The sequence below is a fragment of the Trichosurus vulpecula genome, chromosome 9 (assembly GCF_011100635.1).
Source record: "Trichosurus vulpecula isolate mTriVul1 chromosome 9, mTriVul1.pri, whole genome shotgun sequence".
NCBI classification, from domain to species: domain Eukaryota; kingdom Metazoa; phylum Chordata; class Mammalia; order Diprotodontia; family Phalangeridae; genus Trichosurus; species Trichosurus vulpecula.
Genome location: NC_050581.1, coordinates 60,371,739 through 60,390,849, shown reverse-complemented (window position 1 = coordinate 60,390,849; position 19,111 = coordinate 60,371,739). Strand labels below are relative to the sequence as shown.

The 19,111-nt window shown below is 46.2% G+C and overlaps 1 protein-coding gene across 6 annotated transcripts in view; it reads left to right on the top strand.

Annotated features, from left to right (window-relative positions):
• The window catches only part of UNC13B (unc-13 homolog B), a 331,346-nt gene that overhangs the window by 301,077 nt on the left and 11,158 nt on the right, over positions 1-19,111 (top strand). For 3 of the 6 annotated variants that reach the window (XM_036737948.1, XM_036737946.1, XM_036737945.1), the window contains 15 exons: positions 129-244; positions 1,877-2,040; positions 2,859-3,009; positions 4,469-4,537; positions 6,115-6,204; positions 6,605-6,736; positions 9,533-9,654; positions 10,330-10,415; positions 16,260-16,386; positions 16,580-16,676; positions 17,018-17,161; positions 17,599-17,676; positions 18,204-18,281; positions 18,592-18,680; positions 18,926-19,078. In XM_036737948.1, coding sequence (XP_036593843.1) covers positions 129-244; positions 1,877-2,040; positions 2,859-3,009; positions 4,469-4,537; positions 6,115-6,204; positions 6,605-6,736; positions 9,533-9,654; positions 10,330-10,415; positions 16,260-16,386; positions 16,580-16,676; positions 17,018-17,161; positions 17,599-17,676; positions 18,204-18,281; positions 18,592-18,680; positions 18,926-19,078 — 1,696 coding nt within the window. Of the gene's footprint in view, positions 1-128; positions 245-1,876; positions 2,041-2,858; positions 3,010-4,468; positions 4,538-6,114; positions 6,205-6,604; positions 6,737-9,526; positions 9,655-10,329; positions 10,416-16,259; positions 16,387-16,579; positions 16,677-17,017; positions 17,162-17,598; positions 17,677-18,203; positions 18,282-18,591; positions 18,681-18,925; positions 19,079-19,111 lie in introns of all 6 variants that reach the window. The other 3 variants (XM_036737947.1, XM_036737944.1, XM_036737949.1) reach the window with 1 other exon arrangement.

The window sequence follows — 19,111 nt, the reverse complement described above, 5'->3', positions numbered from 1 at the left end:
AATTGTAACCCTGGCCCTCCTTCCAGAAGGCCTCTTCTTTCCTTGGACCCCTACACCAAAGTTGGACATGTCTTGCTTAGTTTGGGTATTTTTGAAGGTGTAAGTTTCCTGTCTCCTTTCCCTTCTAGAAAAGAGGACAGATAAGTCTGCTGTCTCAGGAGCAATCCGGCTACATATCAGTGTGGAAATAAAGGGGGAAGAGAAGGTAGCACCATATCATGTGCAATATACCTGCCTTCATGAGGTAAGTCAGCCCCAGGCAAGGGCACCTTGCTTGCTCACCCACACCTCCCTAGGAAGAAATCCCCAAGGTGAATAGCATGATCTCCTTGGAAGAAAAGGGACTAAGTAGCTAGAGATCTGATAGCTGTTCTTTGTTCTGTTGGTGGCTAACTACATGACCTTGGATAGACTAACTAACCTCTGCCTGGGTCTCCCACTTGTAATATAGAAATATTAAGCCTTGCCTTCTGAGCCCTCTGTGATGAAATTAGGCAAGAATGACAAAATTTCTATGAAGTTTTCTAATCCCTTAATTCTCATATCCCTGGCCATCTACATCCTTCATACTCTGAACTTGCAGCAGACTTTTTTTATTTTTGGTAGGCAAGTCTCCCAAATTCATGTTTGTCAAATCAACTTCACCTAGCTGTACCAGGCTGTAAGAGGGACAACCGTGCCCAGCTATTTGCATTTCTGGTCCCCCAGATACCCTGTAGCTCCTGTCCCCTGGACAACACCAGGGCTTTCCTTACTTCCATTTTCATCCACATGAGTGGCCACTAGAGCTCCTGGCTTCAACAAAGCTATGCCCATCTGTGTAAGGCCTTGAGCTAGGCCCAGAGCCAGATCTGCAAGTGATTGGATCCACTAACAAGGACAGAGCCATTGCTTGGATAGTGTTAGAATTAGCTAGGCTCTTTGTGATATGATTCCCCCCACCTCTACCCCTTCCATCCCTCTTCCAAGTGCTGGGTCTCCGAAATGGCTTGGAGTTTGTGTAGTTGCCTGGAGTTAAGGAAAGAGGGCAGCAAACTTTACAGTAATGTTAATGCAGTGCACCACACTGTGGTGTGGAAATTACACAAGGGAATCATTTGCATGGAAATGCTAGTTGAATCCATGGCAGCTGACAAAACCACTGAGAGAGCATGGGGAGTACTCAGATCTGTATTTTAGAGCTATCAATTTAGCAGCTAGATGGATCGGAGAAAGGAGAGATTGGAAGCAGCAATATTACTTAAGATGCTATTGCAGTGCTATAGGTGGAGAGATAGTAACGATTTAAACCGCAAGTTCTTTAAGTGGAGAGAGGGATGGATGTCATATATTGTGTGGAGAGAGAGAGGATCCACAGGACTTTGCAAATTATAGGAAGTGGGGAGAGAAGGGAAGGGTCAAAGATGGCTCTGTGGCAGACCTGGGCAGCTGGAAGGATGGTGGCGCTTTGGACAGAATTAGGGATGTTTGGTATGAGTAAGTTTGGAAGGGGAAGAGGAGAGCTTGAGATGTCTATCGAGCATTTAGTTGGTGATGTCTAATAGGCAGTTGGTAATTCAGGAGAGAGAAGAGGGCTGGATATGATGATTAAGAGATCATCACTGAACCCATGGGAACTAACAAAGTCACCAAGAGAGCCATTAGAGAGAGAGAAGACCCCGTTCATCCAAAACAAGAGCCTGGAGAGTACCCATATTTTGTAGGTAGGAGGAGGATAATGGTCCAGCAAAGAAAACTAAGAAGACTCAGTCATACAGGTAAGAGGAGAACCAGAAGTGCTATGGTGTTGAGGATGTTCAGGAAGAAAGTGGTCAACAGTGTCACAAGTAGCAGGGAGGTCAAGATGGGATTCTTCACTTCCCTTTGTCTCTTGCAGAACCTGTTCCATCACCTCACGGACATCCAGGGCAGTGGAGGAGTCCGGATCCCTGAGGCCAAAGGGGATGATGCATGGAAGGTTTATTTTGATGAGACAGCCCAAGAAATTGTGGATGAATTTGCCATGCGCTATGGCATTGAATCAATATACCAGGCTATGACGTGAGGTTCAGTAGGAACTCTAGGGGAAGGGGTGCTGATCACTTGAATGCTAATGAAATCTTACTGACAAAATAGATTGCCCCTTAGTAAATGGGAGCGACTCACAGCTGAGACTACCCAGCACTGCCAGTCTCCAGCTCAGTCTTCCTTTCACAGTCATATTTACCATTTTCCTTAAGGTGGAAAAGGACGAGGGGTATATATGTGACTATTCCCAGGGCCTGAATATGGTACAGACATATCACTGCTCTCCTGGGAGAGGAGAGATGGGGGATATGCTTTCTTGCCCTGGATCCCGAGGAGAAAAGGAGGTATGTGTCACTGCCCCCATGACTCCAAGAGGGTTAAAGAAAGGTATATGTATATGCTGCTGCCTCCAAGACCCAGAAGAGGAAAGGGAAGGATATGTGTGTATGTGACAATTCTAGGAAGGTAGGAAAGGAGGTGTGTGTGCATGTGTGTATGTGCAAGTGTACATGAGTGTGTAAGATCACCCTACCTTCTTGACCTAAACATATAGTGAAGGAATTGATCTGTGGAAAAGGAGAAAGCATCTACCGATTAGGTTACCTGAAGTTCCTATAACAAGGATTTCTTCTTGTGATTAAAGATAGGAGTAAGGCTTGTCAGGCAGCTGACTCAGTGTTGCTCAGAAGAGCCAACTCAGAGCAAGCAGGATTTGGCAGCACCATGAAAAGCCATTGGCTTAAATGAGGAAGATGACCCTGAGATGATTGTGGGGTACCTTGTTAGAGTATCCTGTAATTTGCTGTAGGATCCATGCTACTGGTATAACTACAAGGGCTGTGTTTTCTCAGGCACTTTGCATGTCTGTCCTCCAAGTACATGTGTCCTGGTGTACCAGCAGTGATGAGCACCCTGCTTGCCAACATCAATGCCTACTATGCCCATACCACAGCCTCCACCAATGTCTCTGCCTGTGACCGCTTTGCAGCCTCTAACTTTGGGGTGAGTGTATGTCTTCCATCATTTATTAAGTTTGTTCTTGCAAAGACAATTCGATAGAAGTCACTTATTTTCTCCTAAGGTGCTATGTCTGGAAGTCATGTCACTGTCATCTGTTGAGTGGTGATGTCTGCTTATAGCTGTAAAAACCGTGTAGATAGGGTTTATCTTAGATATGGATATTTGCAACAACAAAAAAAGAAAAGGAAAAGAAATAGCACGTGCTTCTACATTTCGGTTGCTTTTTCATAAAAGAAAATTGTTAAAATCTCAGCATAAATTATTTGGGAAAACACAGTAAGAAAGATATAAACTAAGAAATATGATGGAGCAAGATTGAAAGAGAAGCCTTTAAATATATCAGCTCACCTTTTTAGAATATCATCACCCAAAGTGATAGCAAAATGTTGAGAATGTTGTAGATCAGATTCTTGGTCAGGTATTGATTAGTGGTGATGGTTTCTGAAGTGCCTTCTAATTCGGAGATTTTTTTTTATTCCTCCCAGAAATGGCTATCAGAGCTGTGGCTCCCTCACTAAGCCATGGCTCACCAAGCAGTGGCCTCCTGGTTGCACGATCTCCCCAGTGAAACTCGTCGTAGTAGCATCATAGTAACTCTTGTAGTGCAGTCAAGTCGACAAACATTTGCTAAGTGCCTTTTCCTGTTTGCCAGGTACTTTGCTAGGCACTGAGGATGTGAATAAAGGCAAAAAACAGTTCCTGCTCACAAGGAACTCCCAGCGTACTGGGAGAGACCACATGCAAGCTGCTATGTACAGACAAGATATAGACAGAAAGGATACACTGGTGATTGTTGCAGAGGGAAGGCACTAGCCTTAAGGGGGATGAGGAAAGGACTCTTACAGGAGGTTATATCTAGTCTGGTTCTTGGCGGGAGCCAAGGAAACTAAAATGCAGGAGGAGGAGAGAATTCCACGTATGTAGGAGAGGCAGCGAGAATGCTCAGTGCTGGAAGATGGAGTCTTTTGTGCAGGGAACAGCAGAGGCCAGGATGAGAAATCTACTGTTGTCTCAGTAGATCTCAGAGGCCCAATTGATTAGAAATTGACTTCAACGTGCAGTTTGAGTTTCCTTTCTTATTAATTGAGGAACTGAATTGAGTTGTCCCTTAAGGGTTAGGGATGCCATGAGTTTTGGCCTAGCTGCAACACCAGGCTCCTGTTCCTAGATCTTTATCATATACGGGAAGCCATGTCAGCTCCCTGTACCTCAGTTTTCCCAGGATGAACAGGATGAGGCTCCACAGGGCTGCTTAAGTGCCTCAAAGAAAACCTAGGGGATCTCGAAGAGCCTGTTTCTAAACTTGCATCATTGCTCCCTTCTCAGAAGTCAGGGCCAGAAAAGGGAGTCAGGCTCCTTCCTCTTCTCTTCCCTCGCACCATTGTGGTCCCAAGGGCTCAAGACTGGGTAGTCCCAACTGCCGTTCCCTCTCTTTTCACAGAAAGAGAGATTCGTGAAACTGCTGGACCAGCTGCATAACTCATTGCGAATCGACCTCTCCACGTACCGGGTGAGCAGATAATTCTAGCCTGGCCAGCTGGTAGCACCTAGTGAAGGGGATACTAATAGGACTATTGGGTGTGGCCTTTTGACTGAGTTCAGGTTTTACTGAACAAATCCTTTTATTAAGATTTGGATTCAGTCAGAGGGCTGCATTTGAGGGCCTAGAGGGCCTCAAGGCTGCGGGTTCCCCACCCCTGAAACAGTGATAGACCATACCTGGAGGCGGCTCTGCCGGCTCGAGGGGTCAGGAGGCTGCTGCGTGGTGCAAGAACGTATGATGCTGGATTTGGAGTCTCCAAAACCTGACTTCAAATCCTGCTCATATACTTACTGGCTGTGACACCATGGGTAAGTCCCATGTCCTCTCTAAGCTTCATCTGCAAAATGGGAATAACAGAAACACCTTCTTCACAAGGTTGTTGGGAGGATCAAAAAAGATAACCCGTGTCAAACCTGAGAGGGCTGCAGACACGCTGACTGTTCGCCGGCCTGTGTGGCCAGTGCCGCTGACAGCCGCAGGTTATAGCACTGTGTACAGATGAAATGGGCTACGGCGAAGCTGTGCTGCAGTTCTGCTGCCCCAGTCCTTTCTGTGCTGTGGTTTATTCTGTGATCAGGTCATCCCTAAGGCTCAGCTGCCAGATTTCAAGTCCTTAATTTAAGGCCTCCACTGTTCCTTCGCCTTCTCCTCCCTCTATCCCCTGTCCAGCTGAAGCCTAGGCCAGTGAGCCCATTTGTTTTTTAAATTATTTTTTTTTCTGTTATCAAGCACTTGCCCTTTTTCTCCTTCCCATCCACTGAATAATAAGATGGAACTAAATACAGAACCCCTGTATCATACAGGCTTTAGAGAAAGAAGGGGAAGCTTGGCTCAGGCGGGAGCTTTGCATGTATGTTGTTGGTCCCCATGACAAATCAGAGCTAGGACATGAAGGAGAAAGGTGAACCCAAGCAGCTTCCCCAGGTCCCTTAGAGCTGGACAATATGGGCTTCACTACTTTCCTTAAAGTGTAGTGAATTCTAAGAAAAGCAGACATACCCACATTTAAATGTAAGTGCAAAAACGCCCTATAAAGTCAAAGGGAAGTGAGGCTTGAATGGTCTGTGTGCCTAGTTCCTTTTCATTTGCCTGGATAATTGGGAGTTACTAGTATGGTGCCTTGTTGGTATCTTGTGCCATGTAGGTGGGCCTTTTATAGTTAAAAAACCTTTTTCCCAAAATGGAAGTTAGTTTGCTTGTGAGATCAGGCTTCAATGAACTGTCCCTTCAAACCTCTTTATCAGCAGCTAGGATCAGCTTCCTGACCTCCTGTTAAAGCCTGTTCTGAAGTCAGAAGGACATGTGTGTATACATAAAACACACTTAACATTGCTCTAAGCATTTGTCACAGCCCATTTCTCTGAGGGATTTGGTGGGTTCAGGAACCCCTGAAGTAGGGAGGGGGCAGGCAGAGAAGCATAGTAGATGGGATCTAGAGAAGGTTCCATCAGCCAGAGTGACAGAGGAGTTATTGGGTTGATGTTTCCTATTTGCTGAATTTTTTCACTGTTGTCTACATTTGGTTTCTCTAACAATAATTGTAGAACAATTTTCCTGCTGGGAGCCCAGAAAGGCTGCAGGACCTGAAATCCACTGTGGATCTTCTCACCAGCATTACCTTCTTCAGAATGAAGGTGAGTGTCTGAGGCTAGATTGGGAAATTGGTTGTCAAAGGGAAAGACTCTTGGTCAGGCTTGAGCCCCTAGATCTCAATGGGGTGAGAATGCCTGGTACCCTCAGAGCCCCCGATTGGGGAGAAGTTTCTTATTCTTTCAGTCTTCCCCTCCCCACAACTTGTCTTATGCACTCCGTGGGCTAAAGGAGATGAGAGCTTGGGTTGAATAATCCCCCACAGATAGGCCCAGTAGCTCCATCCAAGGGCATAATCTGGTATCTAAGGGGAAAGCCAGGCAAGGGAATAGTGGAAAGAAAGCTTTTCCTAAGACTGACCTAGGAGGGAAAGAAAGAAGCTCCACCTCCCAGGTTAGCAGGGTCGGCTAACTCTAGGGTCATGTTCTTCTGGATCCATTGTAGGTACAAGAGCTGCAGAGTCCACCACGTGCCAGCCAGGTAGTGAAGGACTGCGTGAAGGCCTGTCTGAATTCCACCTATGAATACATCTTCAACAACTGTCATGAGCTGTACAGCCACCAGTACCAGACTGAAGTGAGATGTCCTCCTTTCCTTCCCCCTTCAACTCCTACTCCCTGCCTTTCTTCTTGGTGATTGATCTGTCTTTTCCCTGCTGCTGTGGCCATTTGGGTTTCTGGCTTGTTTTTTAATAGTATCTTATTTTTTCCAATTACATGTAAAGATAGTTTCCAGTTTTCATTTTTGTAAGATTTTGAGTTCTAAATTTTTCTTCCTCCTTCCCTTCCCTCCCTTCTCCCCAAGACAGCGAGCAATCTGATATAGGCTATGCATGTACAATCATACTGAACATATTTCCACATTAGTCATGTTGTGAAAGAAGAATCAGAACAAAAGGGAAAAACCATGAGAAAGAAAAAAAGAGAAAATAGTCTGCTTCGATCTGCATTCAGATTCCATAGCTCTTTCTCTAGATGTGGATAGCAGCTTCCATCATGAGTCTTTTGGAGCTGTCTTTGATCATTGTATTTCTGAGAAGAACTAAGTCTATCATAGTTGATCATCACACAGTGTTGCTGTTACTGTGTACAATGTTCTCCTGGTTCTGCTCACTTCACTCAGCATCTGTTTATCTAAGTCCAGGTCTTTCTGAAATCCACCTGCTCATCATTTTTTACAGCACAATAGTATTCCATTACATTCATATACCACAGCTTGTTCAGCCATTCCCCAACTGATGGGCATCCTGTTAGTTTCCAAGTCTGCCAACACAAAAAGAGCTGCTATAAGTATTTTTTGTACCTATGGGTCCTTTTCCCTCTTTTACAGTCTCTTTGGGATACAGACCTAATAGTGGCATTGCCAGATCAAAGGGTGTGCACAGTTTCATTGCCCTTTGGGTATGCTGTGGCCATTTGTAATGACAGGCTAGGCATTTGGTGTAACAGTTTTGCACTTTGAGCCTTCAGCTTCTTCCAAACTCTCAGACAGGTGCTATGTGAGATCTGTGATTGATTTACAGTTAGCTTGAGACTACCTTGAATAGCTGCGGCTATTTGATCTAATCTGTTTTCAAAAGAGATTTATGGTTTGGAAATCTGATGAGAATTCAACTAGTTTCTCTGCTCTTTCTTTTTCATTCCTAAGATGAGTATGTTCTTTGAACTGTGATTGTTAAGCAGTCTAATTGACCTTCTCTTTGATGTTATTGAAGAATTCTTCATTGACTCCAGCCTTTATCAGAGATTTCTTGATTAATTTTCTGTTTATACCTGACTTAACATGATTTGTGGGTTCCCCATTCTTTTTCCTTGGGCTTTCTCTTTTGAAAAGATGCCCTTTGCCTCTGGCTAGACTCTCCCTGTCAGCCACACAGCCTAGTTTCTCTGCTCTGGCCTATAGTGAACCTCTATTCCCAAAGTATCACTTATAAACCATTTAGCCTTTCAAACTTGGGTAGCAATGCCTTTTATCCTTTTCCTGCCTAATGATGATAATGTCTCCTAAAATGGAGTTAAATCCTTGGTAGGTTTCTTGACTTTTCCTCTTCTGCTAGATGAATGACTATGATCGGGCTGGAATCATTTGGACCAAAGTAGTGGTTCCCTCAAAGATCCTTGCTGTATCAGGACTAGGTCCAGTACTGCAGGGGCAACACTAGCACTTTACTTCTATTATTGGGGTAAAAATGCTTCCAGGAAGCATCTCCATTGTGTTTAGGAAACAATCGCTTTTCCCATCCCTGAACATTTTTTCCATTTCTTGACAGTCTTGACTTCATTCATTTTCTTTCTCTCACAGCACAGTGGAAAGAGCACAGACTCTGTGAGCAGAGGTAGAGGGCCTGGTTTCAGATCTTGTCTCTGATGCTTAACTGCCTGTGTGACTTTGGGGAAATCACTCAGCTTCCTTGGGCCTTGATTTTCTCATCTGTCAAATGAGAGGGTTGGGCTCAATCACTTCTGAAGTCCCTTCCATGGGTCTTTCACATTATCATGCTTCTTCCCCCTCAAATCGGAGATGCCAGATGAACCCAGCTCCTACTGTGTTGTCCAACATTCTAAAGTTCTGCATGATAGGTGTGCATTTATTATTTTTGTCCTCAATGCCTAACTACCATACTTTTCTCACCAGTCAAGTCTGATTGGTGACTTGCCCTTATCTTCTTCAAACCTGTCATTGAAAGGCCCAACCTTTCACACAGGCCTTGCTCTTACATCTGAAGGGTCCCCCCAGTTGTCTTCTGGGCAGCAAAATTTCTCTCTTGCTATAGAGACAACTTCATGAGACAAGCTGGACTGTGGGGTAGTTGTGGATCAGAGATTGGCTGATAGAAGGGAGCAGGAGGGGGTCAGTCATTAGTTCTAGTGGGTTGGAGCACAAAGCCCAGTATTACTTTAAGGACACGTAGCCCTCCTTTGTTCTGGAGCCAGGCTTAGTCCCTTACTCACCTCATTTATCTGTAGGAATGGTGGGATTTCCACACTGTAAATTCTGGGAGCCCCTAGAGCAGTCTAAATAATCACAACTTACTCCCTGAGTTTCTGATTTTCCTTCGTGCACACTGATGTCAGTACTTTTGGACCAGAAGAAGAGACTGGGTTTAGATGGAGGAGAATGGGTCGGTGCTGCAGAGTCTGAGGATCTGAGGATGCAGCTGTTGTGAACCAATAGGAGAGGAGAGTTCCCTGCCCCTGGGGAGGAGGCTGGGCTAGAAGAGGAAGGGATTTGGATTATGGGGAAAGAGTCTGCGGGAGAAAAGAGCCTTTAACTGAAAAGGAGGTGGGGTTTCCTTCATAAAGGAGAAGCTGCAGGGTATGTGTATGTTGGGGATACTTTTAATATTGCTATGATTTCTGGAACAAGAAACAGGAGCTGCCTCCAGAGGAACAAGGCCCCAGCATCCGGAATCTGGATTTCTGGCCCAAGCTCATTACACTGATTGTGTCCATCATCGAGGAAGATAAAAATGCCTACACACCTGTCCTGAACCAGTGAGCAAGCACCCCATCCCCAGACCCCGGCTGCCTCAACCCTACTCTGTCTGTCTAATGGCCTCTCTTTTCTGTCCCTATATGTTTACAGTGCCGCCTCTTCTTCCTGTCCATCTGTCTGTCCATCTATCCCTTGTGTCTGTCTGATTAACTGCCTTGAGTAGGGCTGGAGATGGGTGCAGAGATGCCATGGGTGCTCCTTCCCTCTGTGGCTGAGCCAGTTACCCTGGGGTGAGAGGCTTTATGTTCTAGATGTGCTCCACGGAGGCCCAGTGACTCTGTGTTCACCGTGTTCATCAATATGGCACTTACCATACTCGACCCTCTCTCCCCTTAGCACTTCCCTTCCTTTCTTTCTCTTGGGGTATCATACCCCTTCTTCTTGAGACCCCCCCTTTCCTCTTCCTTAGAAGTCTCCTTTCCCATGAACCTAGGCCTCTCCTCTCTCCCCAGACTGCTTCTCTTCAAATTGGACCTCCCCACCCCCCTCCTTTGGTTCTTTCCTCTCCCTCCTCCTGGGCATCCTCTATCTCTACCTCCAGTTTCCCCAATGGATTTGTACATTCCCTGTCCTGGATCTTTCCAGTTCACAACTCCCTTGGGCCAGGCCCTCAGTGACAGAGCCAAGCAGACCTTGTATCGCGCCCTAACTTTGAAACCCCTTCCATTCTCCAGGTTCCCCCAGGAGCTGAATGTGGGCAAGGTCAGTGCAGAGGTGATGTGGCACCTATTTGCCCAGGACATGAAGTATGCCTTGGAAGGTAAATAGTTAAAATCATCTTCATCCTCCCTCCTTCTCCAGAGCTGTTATTGGTTGTTGCTGGCTTGGCCATGTGGAATGGAGACAGCTCCATCTTGAGTTGATTTCATACAACAATCTCATGCCAATAGGATCATTATTGAGGGTCTCATGGTCGGGGAGGAGAAGTAGGTCAAGGGTTTTGCTACTTAGGACTGAAGGAGACAGTAGAGTCACATTACAGCATGGCTTGGGAGGACAACATAGATGGGAATTTCCTGATCTAGTCTTCCCAGGGCTGGATCCTCAACCTTCTGCTTGGTATGGCAGAATCCAAGGCCAGTACAGTCTTCCTTCAGAGATGTCCCCCTCCCATTCCCAGGAGCAGGGCTCCCAACACACTTTTCCATTCTCATCCGTATCCATCTGTTCTGATGTTGTCTATCATTTGTATATCTTTGTGTCCCTAGTCTGAGATAGTGGGCTGAGACAGTTTGATCAGAGGAAAATATCTTTCTACTCAGTCCTCAGTATAGCATAAGGATGAAGCAGGGTTTGGACAACATTGAGGACTGAAGCAAGAATGAGTTTGGGTGTTAGTCTTAGGAGAGAGCAATATTGTTGGAAGCAGGGTGGTAGCATCATTTCCCTATCATCATGGCCATGGTGAATAGGAATGTAGATACAGAGCTAGAAGGGACCTCAAAGGTTATTTAATTCAAACCCCCTAATTGTACAGATGAATAAATTTGAGTCTAAAAAGATGAAGTCATTTGCCCAAGGTCACACATAAAATAAGTAGCCGAGTTGGCATTTGAACCCAGGTCCTTGAACTACAAATCCAGTGCTTTCCATGGCGCCATATTGCTCACATTCCCTGTCTTCAAGGGGCCTACAATCAATCTAATGGGAGAGATAAGATATAAACATATGGAAAATTAAATACAAGATAAAAAATTAGTTACAGTTCAATAGAGACACTGAAGAAATGTTATAAGGCAGTCCAAATGAATTGTCTGAGCAATAAGTGCTTTGTCTTATTCAGCTGAATAAGAAAAAAAACACTTGAAGGTGCTGTGGGCAGGTAAGACTAAGACTTTATGGAAAAACTGGGACTTGACCTCATTTTTGAAGGACAGATGGGAAGAGTATCACAGGAGACACAGGAATGGTGTGGGCAAAGGATTGGAGGCCAGCCTTTAGGCAGGGCTGCCCCTAAAACCATTGAGATGGATGTCTCAGTGACAGTGCCAGTAGTGGAATCATAAACTGTAGCATATGGTAGGGTGCTGACTCTCCCTCTGTAGGACATTTTTATCACTCTATCTCTTAGGATTCACCCAACACTTACATAATCCAGCTATAAAGTAATGAGGCTGATTACACATGTCACACACACTGGGAAAATTTGCTCATTACTGTAAAGGCGCATGTCTTCCTGGATAACCACATCCCAAGCTCAGCGCTGTGGAAGAGAAAAGAAAATTCAAAAAACAGCTCAGCAGACATTAATTAAACACCTAATCTATGCAAAGCAGTGTGCCTGGGGATGCAAAGCCAAACATGAAGAGTCTCTACCCTCAAGGAGCTTAGATTCCTCTGGAGAATATGTGGTGTTGGCTTTAGAGTACCTAGTGCTACAGAACATAGACATGTGAAACCGAGAATGACAGGAGGCTACCTATGCTTAAGATCCAACGTGAGTAGTGGTGGTGAGAGACCCACAGACTCTGATGCAGTGATAGGAGCACTGAATTTGGAGTTACTGGACCTGGGCTATGCTACTTCACCAGCTGCATGATCTGTAGCAAGGCTCTTCACTCCTTGGGGCCTCAGTCTCCTCATCCATAGAGTGAGGGGGGTGGGGTTAGATGGACCCTGAGATTCCTTCTAGATCTAAATTTATGGTTTTATGAGCTTTGTATAACATGTTCAAGCTTATCCATACTACTGGGGCTCAAAGAAAGAGATCGGTGTAGGCAAGGGAAGCTTTTATGGAGACAGGGTTTAGACGTATGGTAAGATTGGAATAGGCATTCTAGGGCAGGAAAAAAACAGGGACAAAGGCTCAGGGGCAGAAGCAGCAGAGTGGGGTGGAAAGAGCCCTTAGAAGCTTGGGGTTTGAATATGAGCTGGGCTACTTACCCAGCTGTATGACCATGAGCTTGGTGAGTAATTGGATGTAGAAGCTGAGAAGAAAGGGAGGCATCTAAGATGACAGCAAGCGTTTGAATCTGGGGGCTGGAAGAATGGTAGAGCTGTCAGAGGACAGTCAAAAAGGGAAGTTGGAAATGAAAATGGGTCATTTCCATTGATCGCATATGTTTAAGAAATGAATAGCAGGTAACTGAATGGAAGAAATGAATAGCAGGTAACTGAGACTGAGTGAGGGCTTTAAGCTCAGCCCTGAGGTCAGGGATGGAGATGTAGACATGAGAGGTAAAGCTGGAGTAGAGAGGATCATAGCATCATAATCACCATTGTAAGAACAGGTCATATTTACATAGCATTTGAAAAACCTTGTGAAGAATACAAGACTCAGGCTCAGGCAAATAAATGAGTTGCCCATGTTCAGAAGTGAGAATCAAACTCAAGCCTTCTGACTTCAGGTTCTGATGCGTTTTCTGCTACACTACACTGTCCTGCCCAAAATGTTGAAGGAAGAAGAGATTGTAGAAAGGTTATCTTCATTTAAAATATGGGAAAACTGAAGCCCAGAGAGGTGAAATTACTTGCCCAAAGCCACACAGCTAATCATAGTGTAGAAGGAGGAAGACAAGCAGGATATGGGAGGAAGAAGGGAGTAAATCCTTACCACTGTTGACCTGGGTGATGCCCAAACCTTAGAAACCATAGCACGGTTCCCCTGGGACATGTCAGAGCATTTGCGGAGGCACGAACACTGCTTAGTACTTACCCTTTATTAACCTTCTCAAACCAGGCTGCTCAGCCATAGAAGCCACTAGGTATAATAGAGAAAGGATTAAGTCAAGAAATTCTTTAAGGCAGGAAACATACAAATAAATGCATAACTTCAAGACTTTTGGTACCTGAGAGAAGGCAAAGGTAGGGAATTTAGAACAATGGGAAAATCCTGCTCTCTACCTCCAGCATGATTCTGGATGGGATGCAGAGATTGGTTCCCTCAAAGAGACTCTGAGTGATGCCCCACTGTTTCAGGACCCCATGGCCAGTATTCCTTTGGCTTAAGAAGGAAGAACCTCATTCTCAGCCCCTACAAGTAACAGGTCCTTCCAAAGTTCATCTAGTCTTTACCCTTCTTGGATAAGGGCAGAGGAGAAGGGGTTGGGGAGCAAGGCACATCTTGGGCAGGTATGACTGGACCCTGAAGAGGCTGCTCTGTTGTTTGCCATTCTCTTTGCATTATTCACTGTTGTCTCTGCTCTGCCACAAGGACCTACTGTCTTTCGCATTCGCAAAGTCCTCTTTCTGGGTGGTAAGAGCTTTCAGTTGATGCCCCTTTGCCTTTAGCCTTTCAGCTTTCATTTTATCCCCTTCCCTCTCCTTCCTACCTCTGCATAGAGAAGGCCCCAATTGTGGCTTCAGGGGCTAGTAGCACTGCCTGGCACAGTATTAGAATGAAGCCCTCAGGACGGGAGCCACCTAGACTGTTGGGCTTGGGCTATGAGGGCAGGCTTTGGGCTAGAGCTAGGGCTAGGTCTTACCTCAATCTAGTATTGCCTTTGCTTCCTCACAACCACCAAAAATTCCCCTTGTCCTGTTTCAAGTGCCCTTCCACCCTTTCCCCAATACTTCACCTGGATAGCCCTTTTTTACTCATGCCCAGTGATGAGAGCCAGAGTGGGGAGTGGCCCCATTGAGGTCTCTTCTTCTGAGTATGTGGGGCATGTGTTCTAAGAGGGGAGGAGGGGGCTACAAATGGCCTTGAACAGTGCTCCCATGGGGTTTCCTCTCACTGAGAACTTGTTTCTCTGAGGAGTATAGCTCCCAGCTGGGACCCCCCCCCCCACCATGGCCAGTATTCCTTTAATCTGAGAAGAAAGAGCCTCATTCTCAGCTCCCACAAGGAACAGGGTCTTCCAAAGGTCATCCAATCCTTACCCATCTTGGACCAGCTTTGGCTTTGGGAGTGATTGGGGGATGCAACACTGTCTTATTGGGACTGAATTTTTCCTCAGCAATAAGTCTGAAGTCTTCTGAGTGATCTGTAGCCCCAAACTCCTAAAGTTAGGGCCTTGGAACATCTGTTCTTCAGGCCTTTCTTGTGCCTACAAGAATCTGCTTCAAGCTCGCTATTGCTTTGCTAGGCTAAGCTGTTGTAAGGGATGTGTGTGTGTGTGTGTGTGTGTGTGTATGTGTGTGAGAGGGGGGGGAGCGGGGGTGGTGTATATGGTGTGAATGGTTTAAATACATATTTCCTAGTAATACTGAAGGCCAGAGAATAGACATTTTGAGGACTATGTTAAAAGAAAGTGGCAGAGAATCAGATGTGCCAATATTCTAAGATAGGCCAGTGTCTCAAAAGAAGACTGAGAGACCCTCGGAGATAAACAGGGATCTAAAAAAAAAGAGTAAAGGCAACTTTCATGATAATACACAGGAAAGGACGCCTGGATTGGGAAATCATCCCTCTTTGCCCACTTTGATCAGGATGCACATTCATAGAACACTTACGTGAGCCATAATTTTGCAGAAAATGAGGTATAAGTATGGCTGGACAATTAATATTGATTTGAGGGAGCAACTCAGCTGGCAACTCAATACTAATCTAGCACATAGACTTTCACTGCTTATTATTCACTGATGCTTCCCTCCCACTTTTCAGATTTTTTTTTTACCAGTTTACATAAAATGGCAATCCTTGTATAGGTTGTATTTGTTTTTTAAGTAGGTTCAATTTATTGCCAAAAGAGAGAGAAGATTAATTGTAATGGCTGTCTTCACAGATAATAAAGCATTTACAAACCTTAGAGCACCATGTAAACATTACTTATTAGCTATTATTAATATGCAGCCACACAAACGAAACATGTATACCCATTGACTTACTAATGAAGGCATTGTGAGCAGAGCCACTGCCTCCAATTCTCTGGTCAGACAAGGGCATATAGAGTGGCGAATCTTTGTTTTGGCATGCGCAGAAGAGGTCCCTGATGATACAGTGAGATGCTTCACTTCTCCACACAGATCGCAGACATCCAGCTACTTGATTCTCATTTTCTACAACATTAAATAGCTTTCTGTAGTGTTCACATGCATTCAGATGTCAATGATTCCTCATTTTAGATCTTCGTACCCTCATACTTATCTTGAAGTTCTGTTCATCTTCTGTCTCTTGGTGTCTTTGCTTTGGCACATTGCCACTTGTCCTGGGACGCTGGCCCTCCTGGATTCTCAGCTCTCTTTCCTTTCAATGCAGTTCTCAGTTTAATTGTGCATTAACCCTTGATGCCCCTGTGAAACTGTCCTTAATTCATTCACAGTATCTGTGCTGCGGAGAGGGCTCCTTGAAGGCAGCTCTTTCTAGAAGTAGTTTGGCTCAGGAAAGCTCCATTGGTCCATGATCACTGTGTGGCACTGGGTGATTCCAAATTCTAATCAGTGGCTCACTGAAAGTATCTTCCCAGTCTGGTTGTTCTCTCTGTGCAAGTCAGAAGAGAGCATCCATTGAAGGCACTAAGTATATGTGTGTGTTTGTGTGTATGTGTGTCTGTATGTGTGCATGCATGTGTGTCTACATGTGCAGATTGTCAGAAAAGGGCCATGGGGCCCCCTTGTCTCTGGGAATATTCTCTTGAATGCTCCAACTGGGCCTGTTACCTTCAGAGTTGACAACATGGTAGCCATGGGCCCTGCCAATCAGCCTCAACCTTGTCTCCCTCAGAGCATGAGAAGAACCGACTCTGTAAAAGTGCCGACTATATGAATCTGCACTTCAAAGTTAAGTGGCTTCACAATGAGTATGTTCGTGACCTGCCTGTGCTCCAGGGGAAGGTGCCTGAATACCCAGCGTGAGTCAAGCTGCAGGAACAGGAGAGGGGCATCAGGGAGGAAGGTTGGGGCTGGAGAGAAGGAGGATTTAAGCATTCAGCTTGTAGAGAGAGGAGGGTGAGAGCGTACCCAGGTTTGGATGGGGGTGGAGCAGAAAAGGAACAGGGGGCATAGGGTCAACTTCTCTCATTGGTCTCCCTGCCCCTGCCACAGGTGGTTTGAGCAATTTGTGCTGCAGTGGCTGGATGAGAATGAGGATGTGTCTCTGGAGTTCCTGCATGGTGCCCTGGAGAGGGACAAGAAGGATGGGGTAGGTCAGGATTGGATGGAGCTTCTATCTTTTGAGGTGATGGGCTGGATATCTCTGCCCACCGCCTGACTGCTTGGCAAAGTCCCCTTGGATGTGGTGCCTGTTCAGTCCTTTGCCTTTGGGCGGGGGGGGGGGGGGCAGGGTTGTCATCCAGCATGTATATTGATATATCACAGGAATGGAGGGTCCGTGAAACCCTGTTCTGGGGCTGCTAGCTGGGAAAAATGACTTGTCATTTTCCTTGGGTGACTGGGAGGCCAAGGGACCGAGGGGCCTTTCCTCTTCCGTGCCCTAGCCCCAAGGACTGTGGGGAATGACCCTGTACCTGTGGCTTTCTTTAGTTCCAGCAGACATCAGAGCATGCGCTCTTCTCCTGCTCCGTGGTGGATGTCTTCACACAGCTCAACCAGAGTTTTGAAATCATCCGGAAATTGGAATGCCCAGACCCTGGCATCCTTGCCCATTACATGAGGAGATTTGCCAAGGTGATCATTGTCCCTGACCCTTCCCCCAGTCACAGGCTTCAGTCTTATTGGCTCTTCTGCTTCCTGCTTGTTAGGTCTAGCTCTTTCTCAGTCCACTAAGAGGGGAGATGGACCCATGAGAGTATGATCATGTGAAGGGATCCCAAGTCTGTGCCCTTTTGCTCATGCTTAATGCTGAGGTTAACAGGTTCTTAGAGGCTCACGTAAATGGACACTGGACACTGCTACAGAGTTGCCAACTAGGGTTTGGACAGATTTTTTTTTCCATCTCTTGTGGTTGGGGGCTCTATGGCTGTTATGCCCTTTGGGTGGAAGCAATGCTAGGAAATATTTCTGTGGGTGTGCTCCGTGGCTCTCCTTCAGGTCCCAGCTTGGGCTAAAGCAAAGCTGACAACTCTTTCTCTCTCTGTCCTCCCTCTATGCCCTCCTCTCCGCAGACCATTGGAAAGGTGCTGATGCAATATGCAGACATCCTAGCCAAGAGCTTCCCGTCCTATTGTGACAAGGAGAGACTGGTAAGAGGGGGCCTCCTCCACAGGGGAGGGTTTTTTCTTGGTCCACAAAGGAAAGAGCAGAATCCTGGGGGAGTCATGGTGCTGGATTGATGGCTGACCTGCTTGGAGGAATCCTCTGTTGTTCTCTCTCCTCACTCTTATGCCACTGACTCCCTTATATTTCACATCGCAGCCCCATGGTCCCAGCTTATCTGCTGTCAGGCTTCGTTCATTCCTTTTCATTATCATTTCACCCTGGCCTGAATTTCTGTCTGATGTCTATAAGCAGTAAGCATAAGAATATTCTTTGTTTCCCTCCTACTTTCCCATCTAGACGAAGGTTGAGCAGTGAGGGGCCTTCTGTCTGTCCTGGACAGGTTGGGACTAAGATAGGAAGTACCCAGACCAGTCTTCATTACCACCTCCTGGCTGAGCCACTGGGAGCTTTGGGGACACTAGAGGGGAGGAGGCTACAGATTTAGCAACTCATTCGTCCTTCGGCGCCTGGGAGTGGGGAGGGTCTCAGCAGCTCTGCCTTGTTTCTTTAGCCTTGCATCCTAATGAACAATGTACAGCAGTTGAGAGTACAGCTGGAGAAGATGTTCGAGGCCATGGGGGCCAAGGAGGTAGGGCCTGAAGGGTATTCTGCCTCCTTCCATTCCTTCCCAATAGGCCAAAAAAAGATGCTGCTGTGGGGAGGGGGAGGGTTCTCTCCTGACCTGGTGGAAATGCCTGTCCCAGAGCTAAGGTAAAGGGCTGGGGTGGCTGGGTGGGTGTTGGGAGTTGGGGGGGGGGGCGGTGTCAGGAAGGAGGAACCAAGGTAGTAGAGAAGACAAAAAGGCACTAGGAAGGTTGAGTTGTGGGAATGGAGGATCCCCCGGGTGAGGAGGGAAAAGAAACAAATGTGACCATAACTGGGCTGTTCTGTGTCTACAGCTGGATCCTGAGGCGGGAGACAACCTGAAGGAGCTTCAGGTGAAACTAAACACAGTTCTAGATGAGCTCAGCACAGTGTTTGGGAACAGGTGAGTGATCTAGGCCACCTATGGGGAGGGAGGGGTCTCTGCCTCTGTCCCAAGCATCTTCTAGCCCCGTTTCATAATGGTTGGAGGCATTAAGAACTTTGTACCCCTCACTATGGGAGCAAGGAAATATCTGGAGCAAAGTTCCTGGGGCAGCTGGAAGAACAAGAACTTAGTGGAACTTCCCCTTAGAATCTCCAAGGGGCAGATAAGAGCAGAGATCTGAGCTTTATATAGTGGATGTGTAGTTTTCAGACACGGATCGATGAGTGCGTTCGACAAATGGCTGATATCCTGAGTCAGGTGCGTGGCCCAGGGACCGTGCCCCCCAATGCCAGAGGCTCAGTGGCTCAGGATGCAGACAGTGTGCTCCGACCCCTCATGGACTTCCTCGACAGCAAGTGGGTATAGTATTTGAGGCAGTTCTCTGGAGA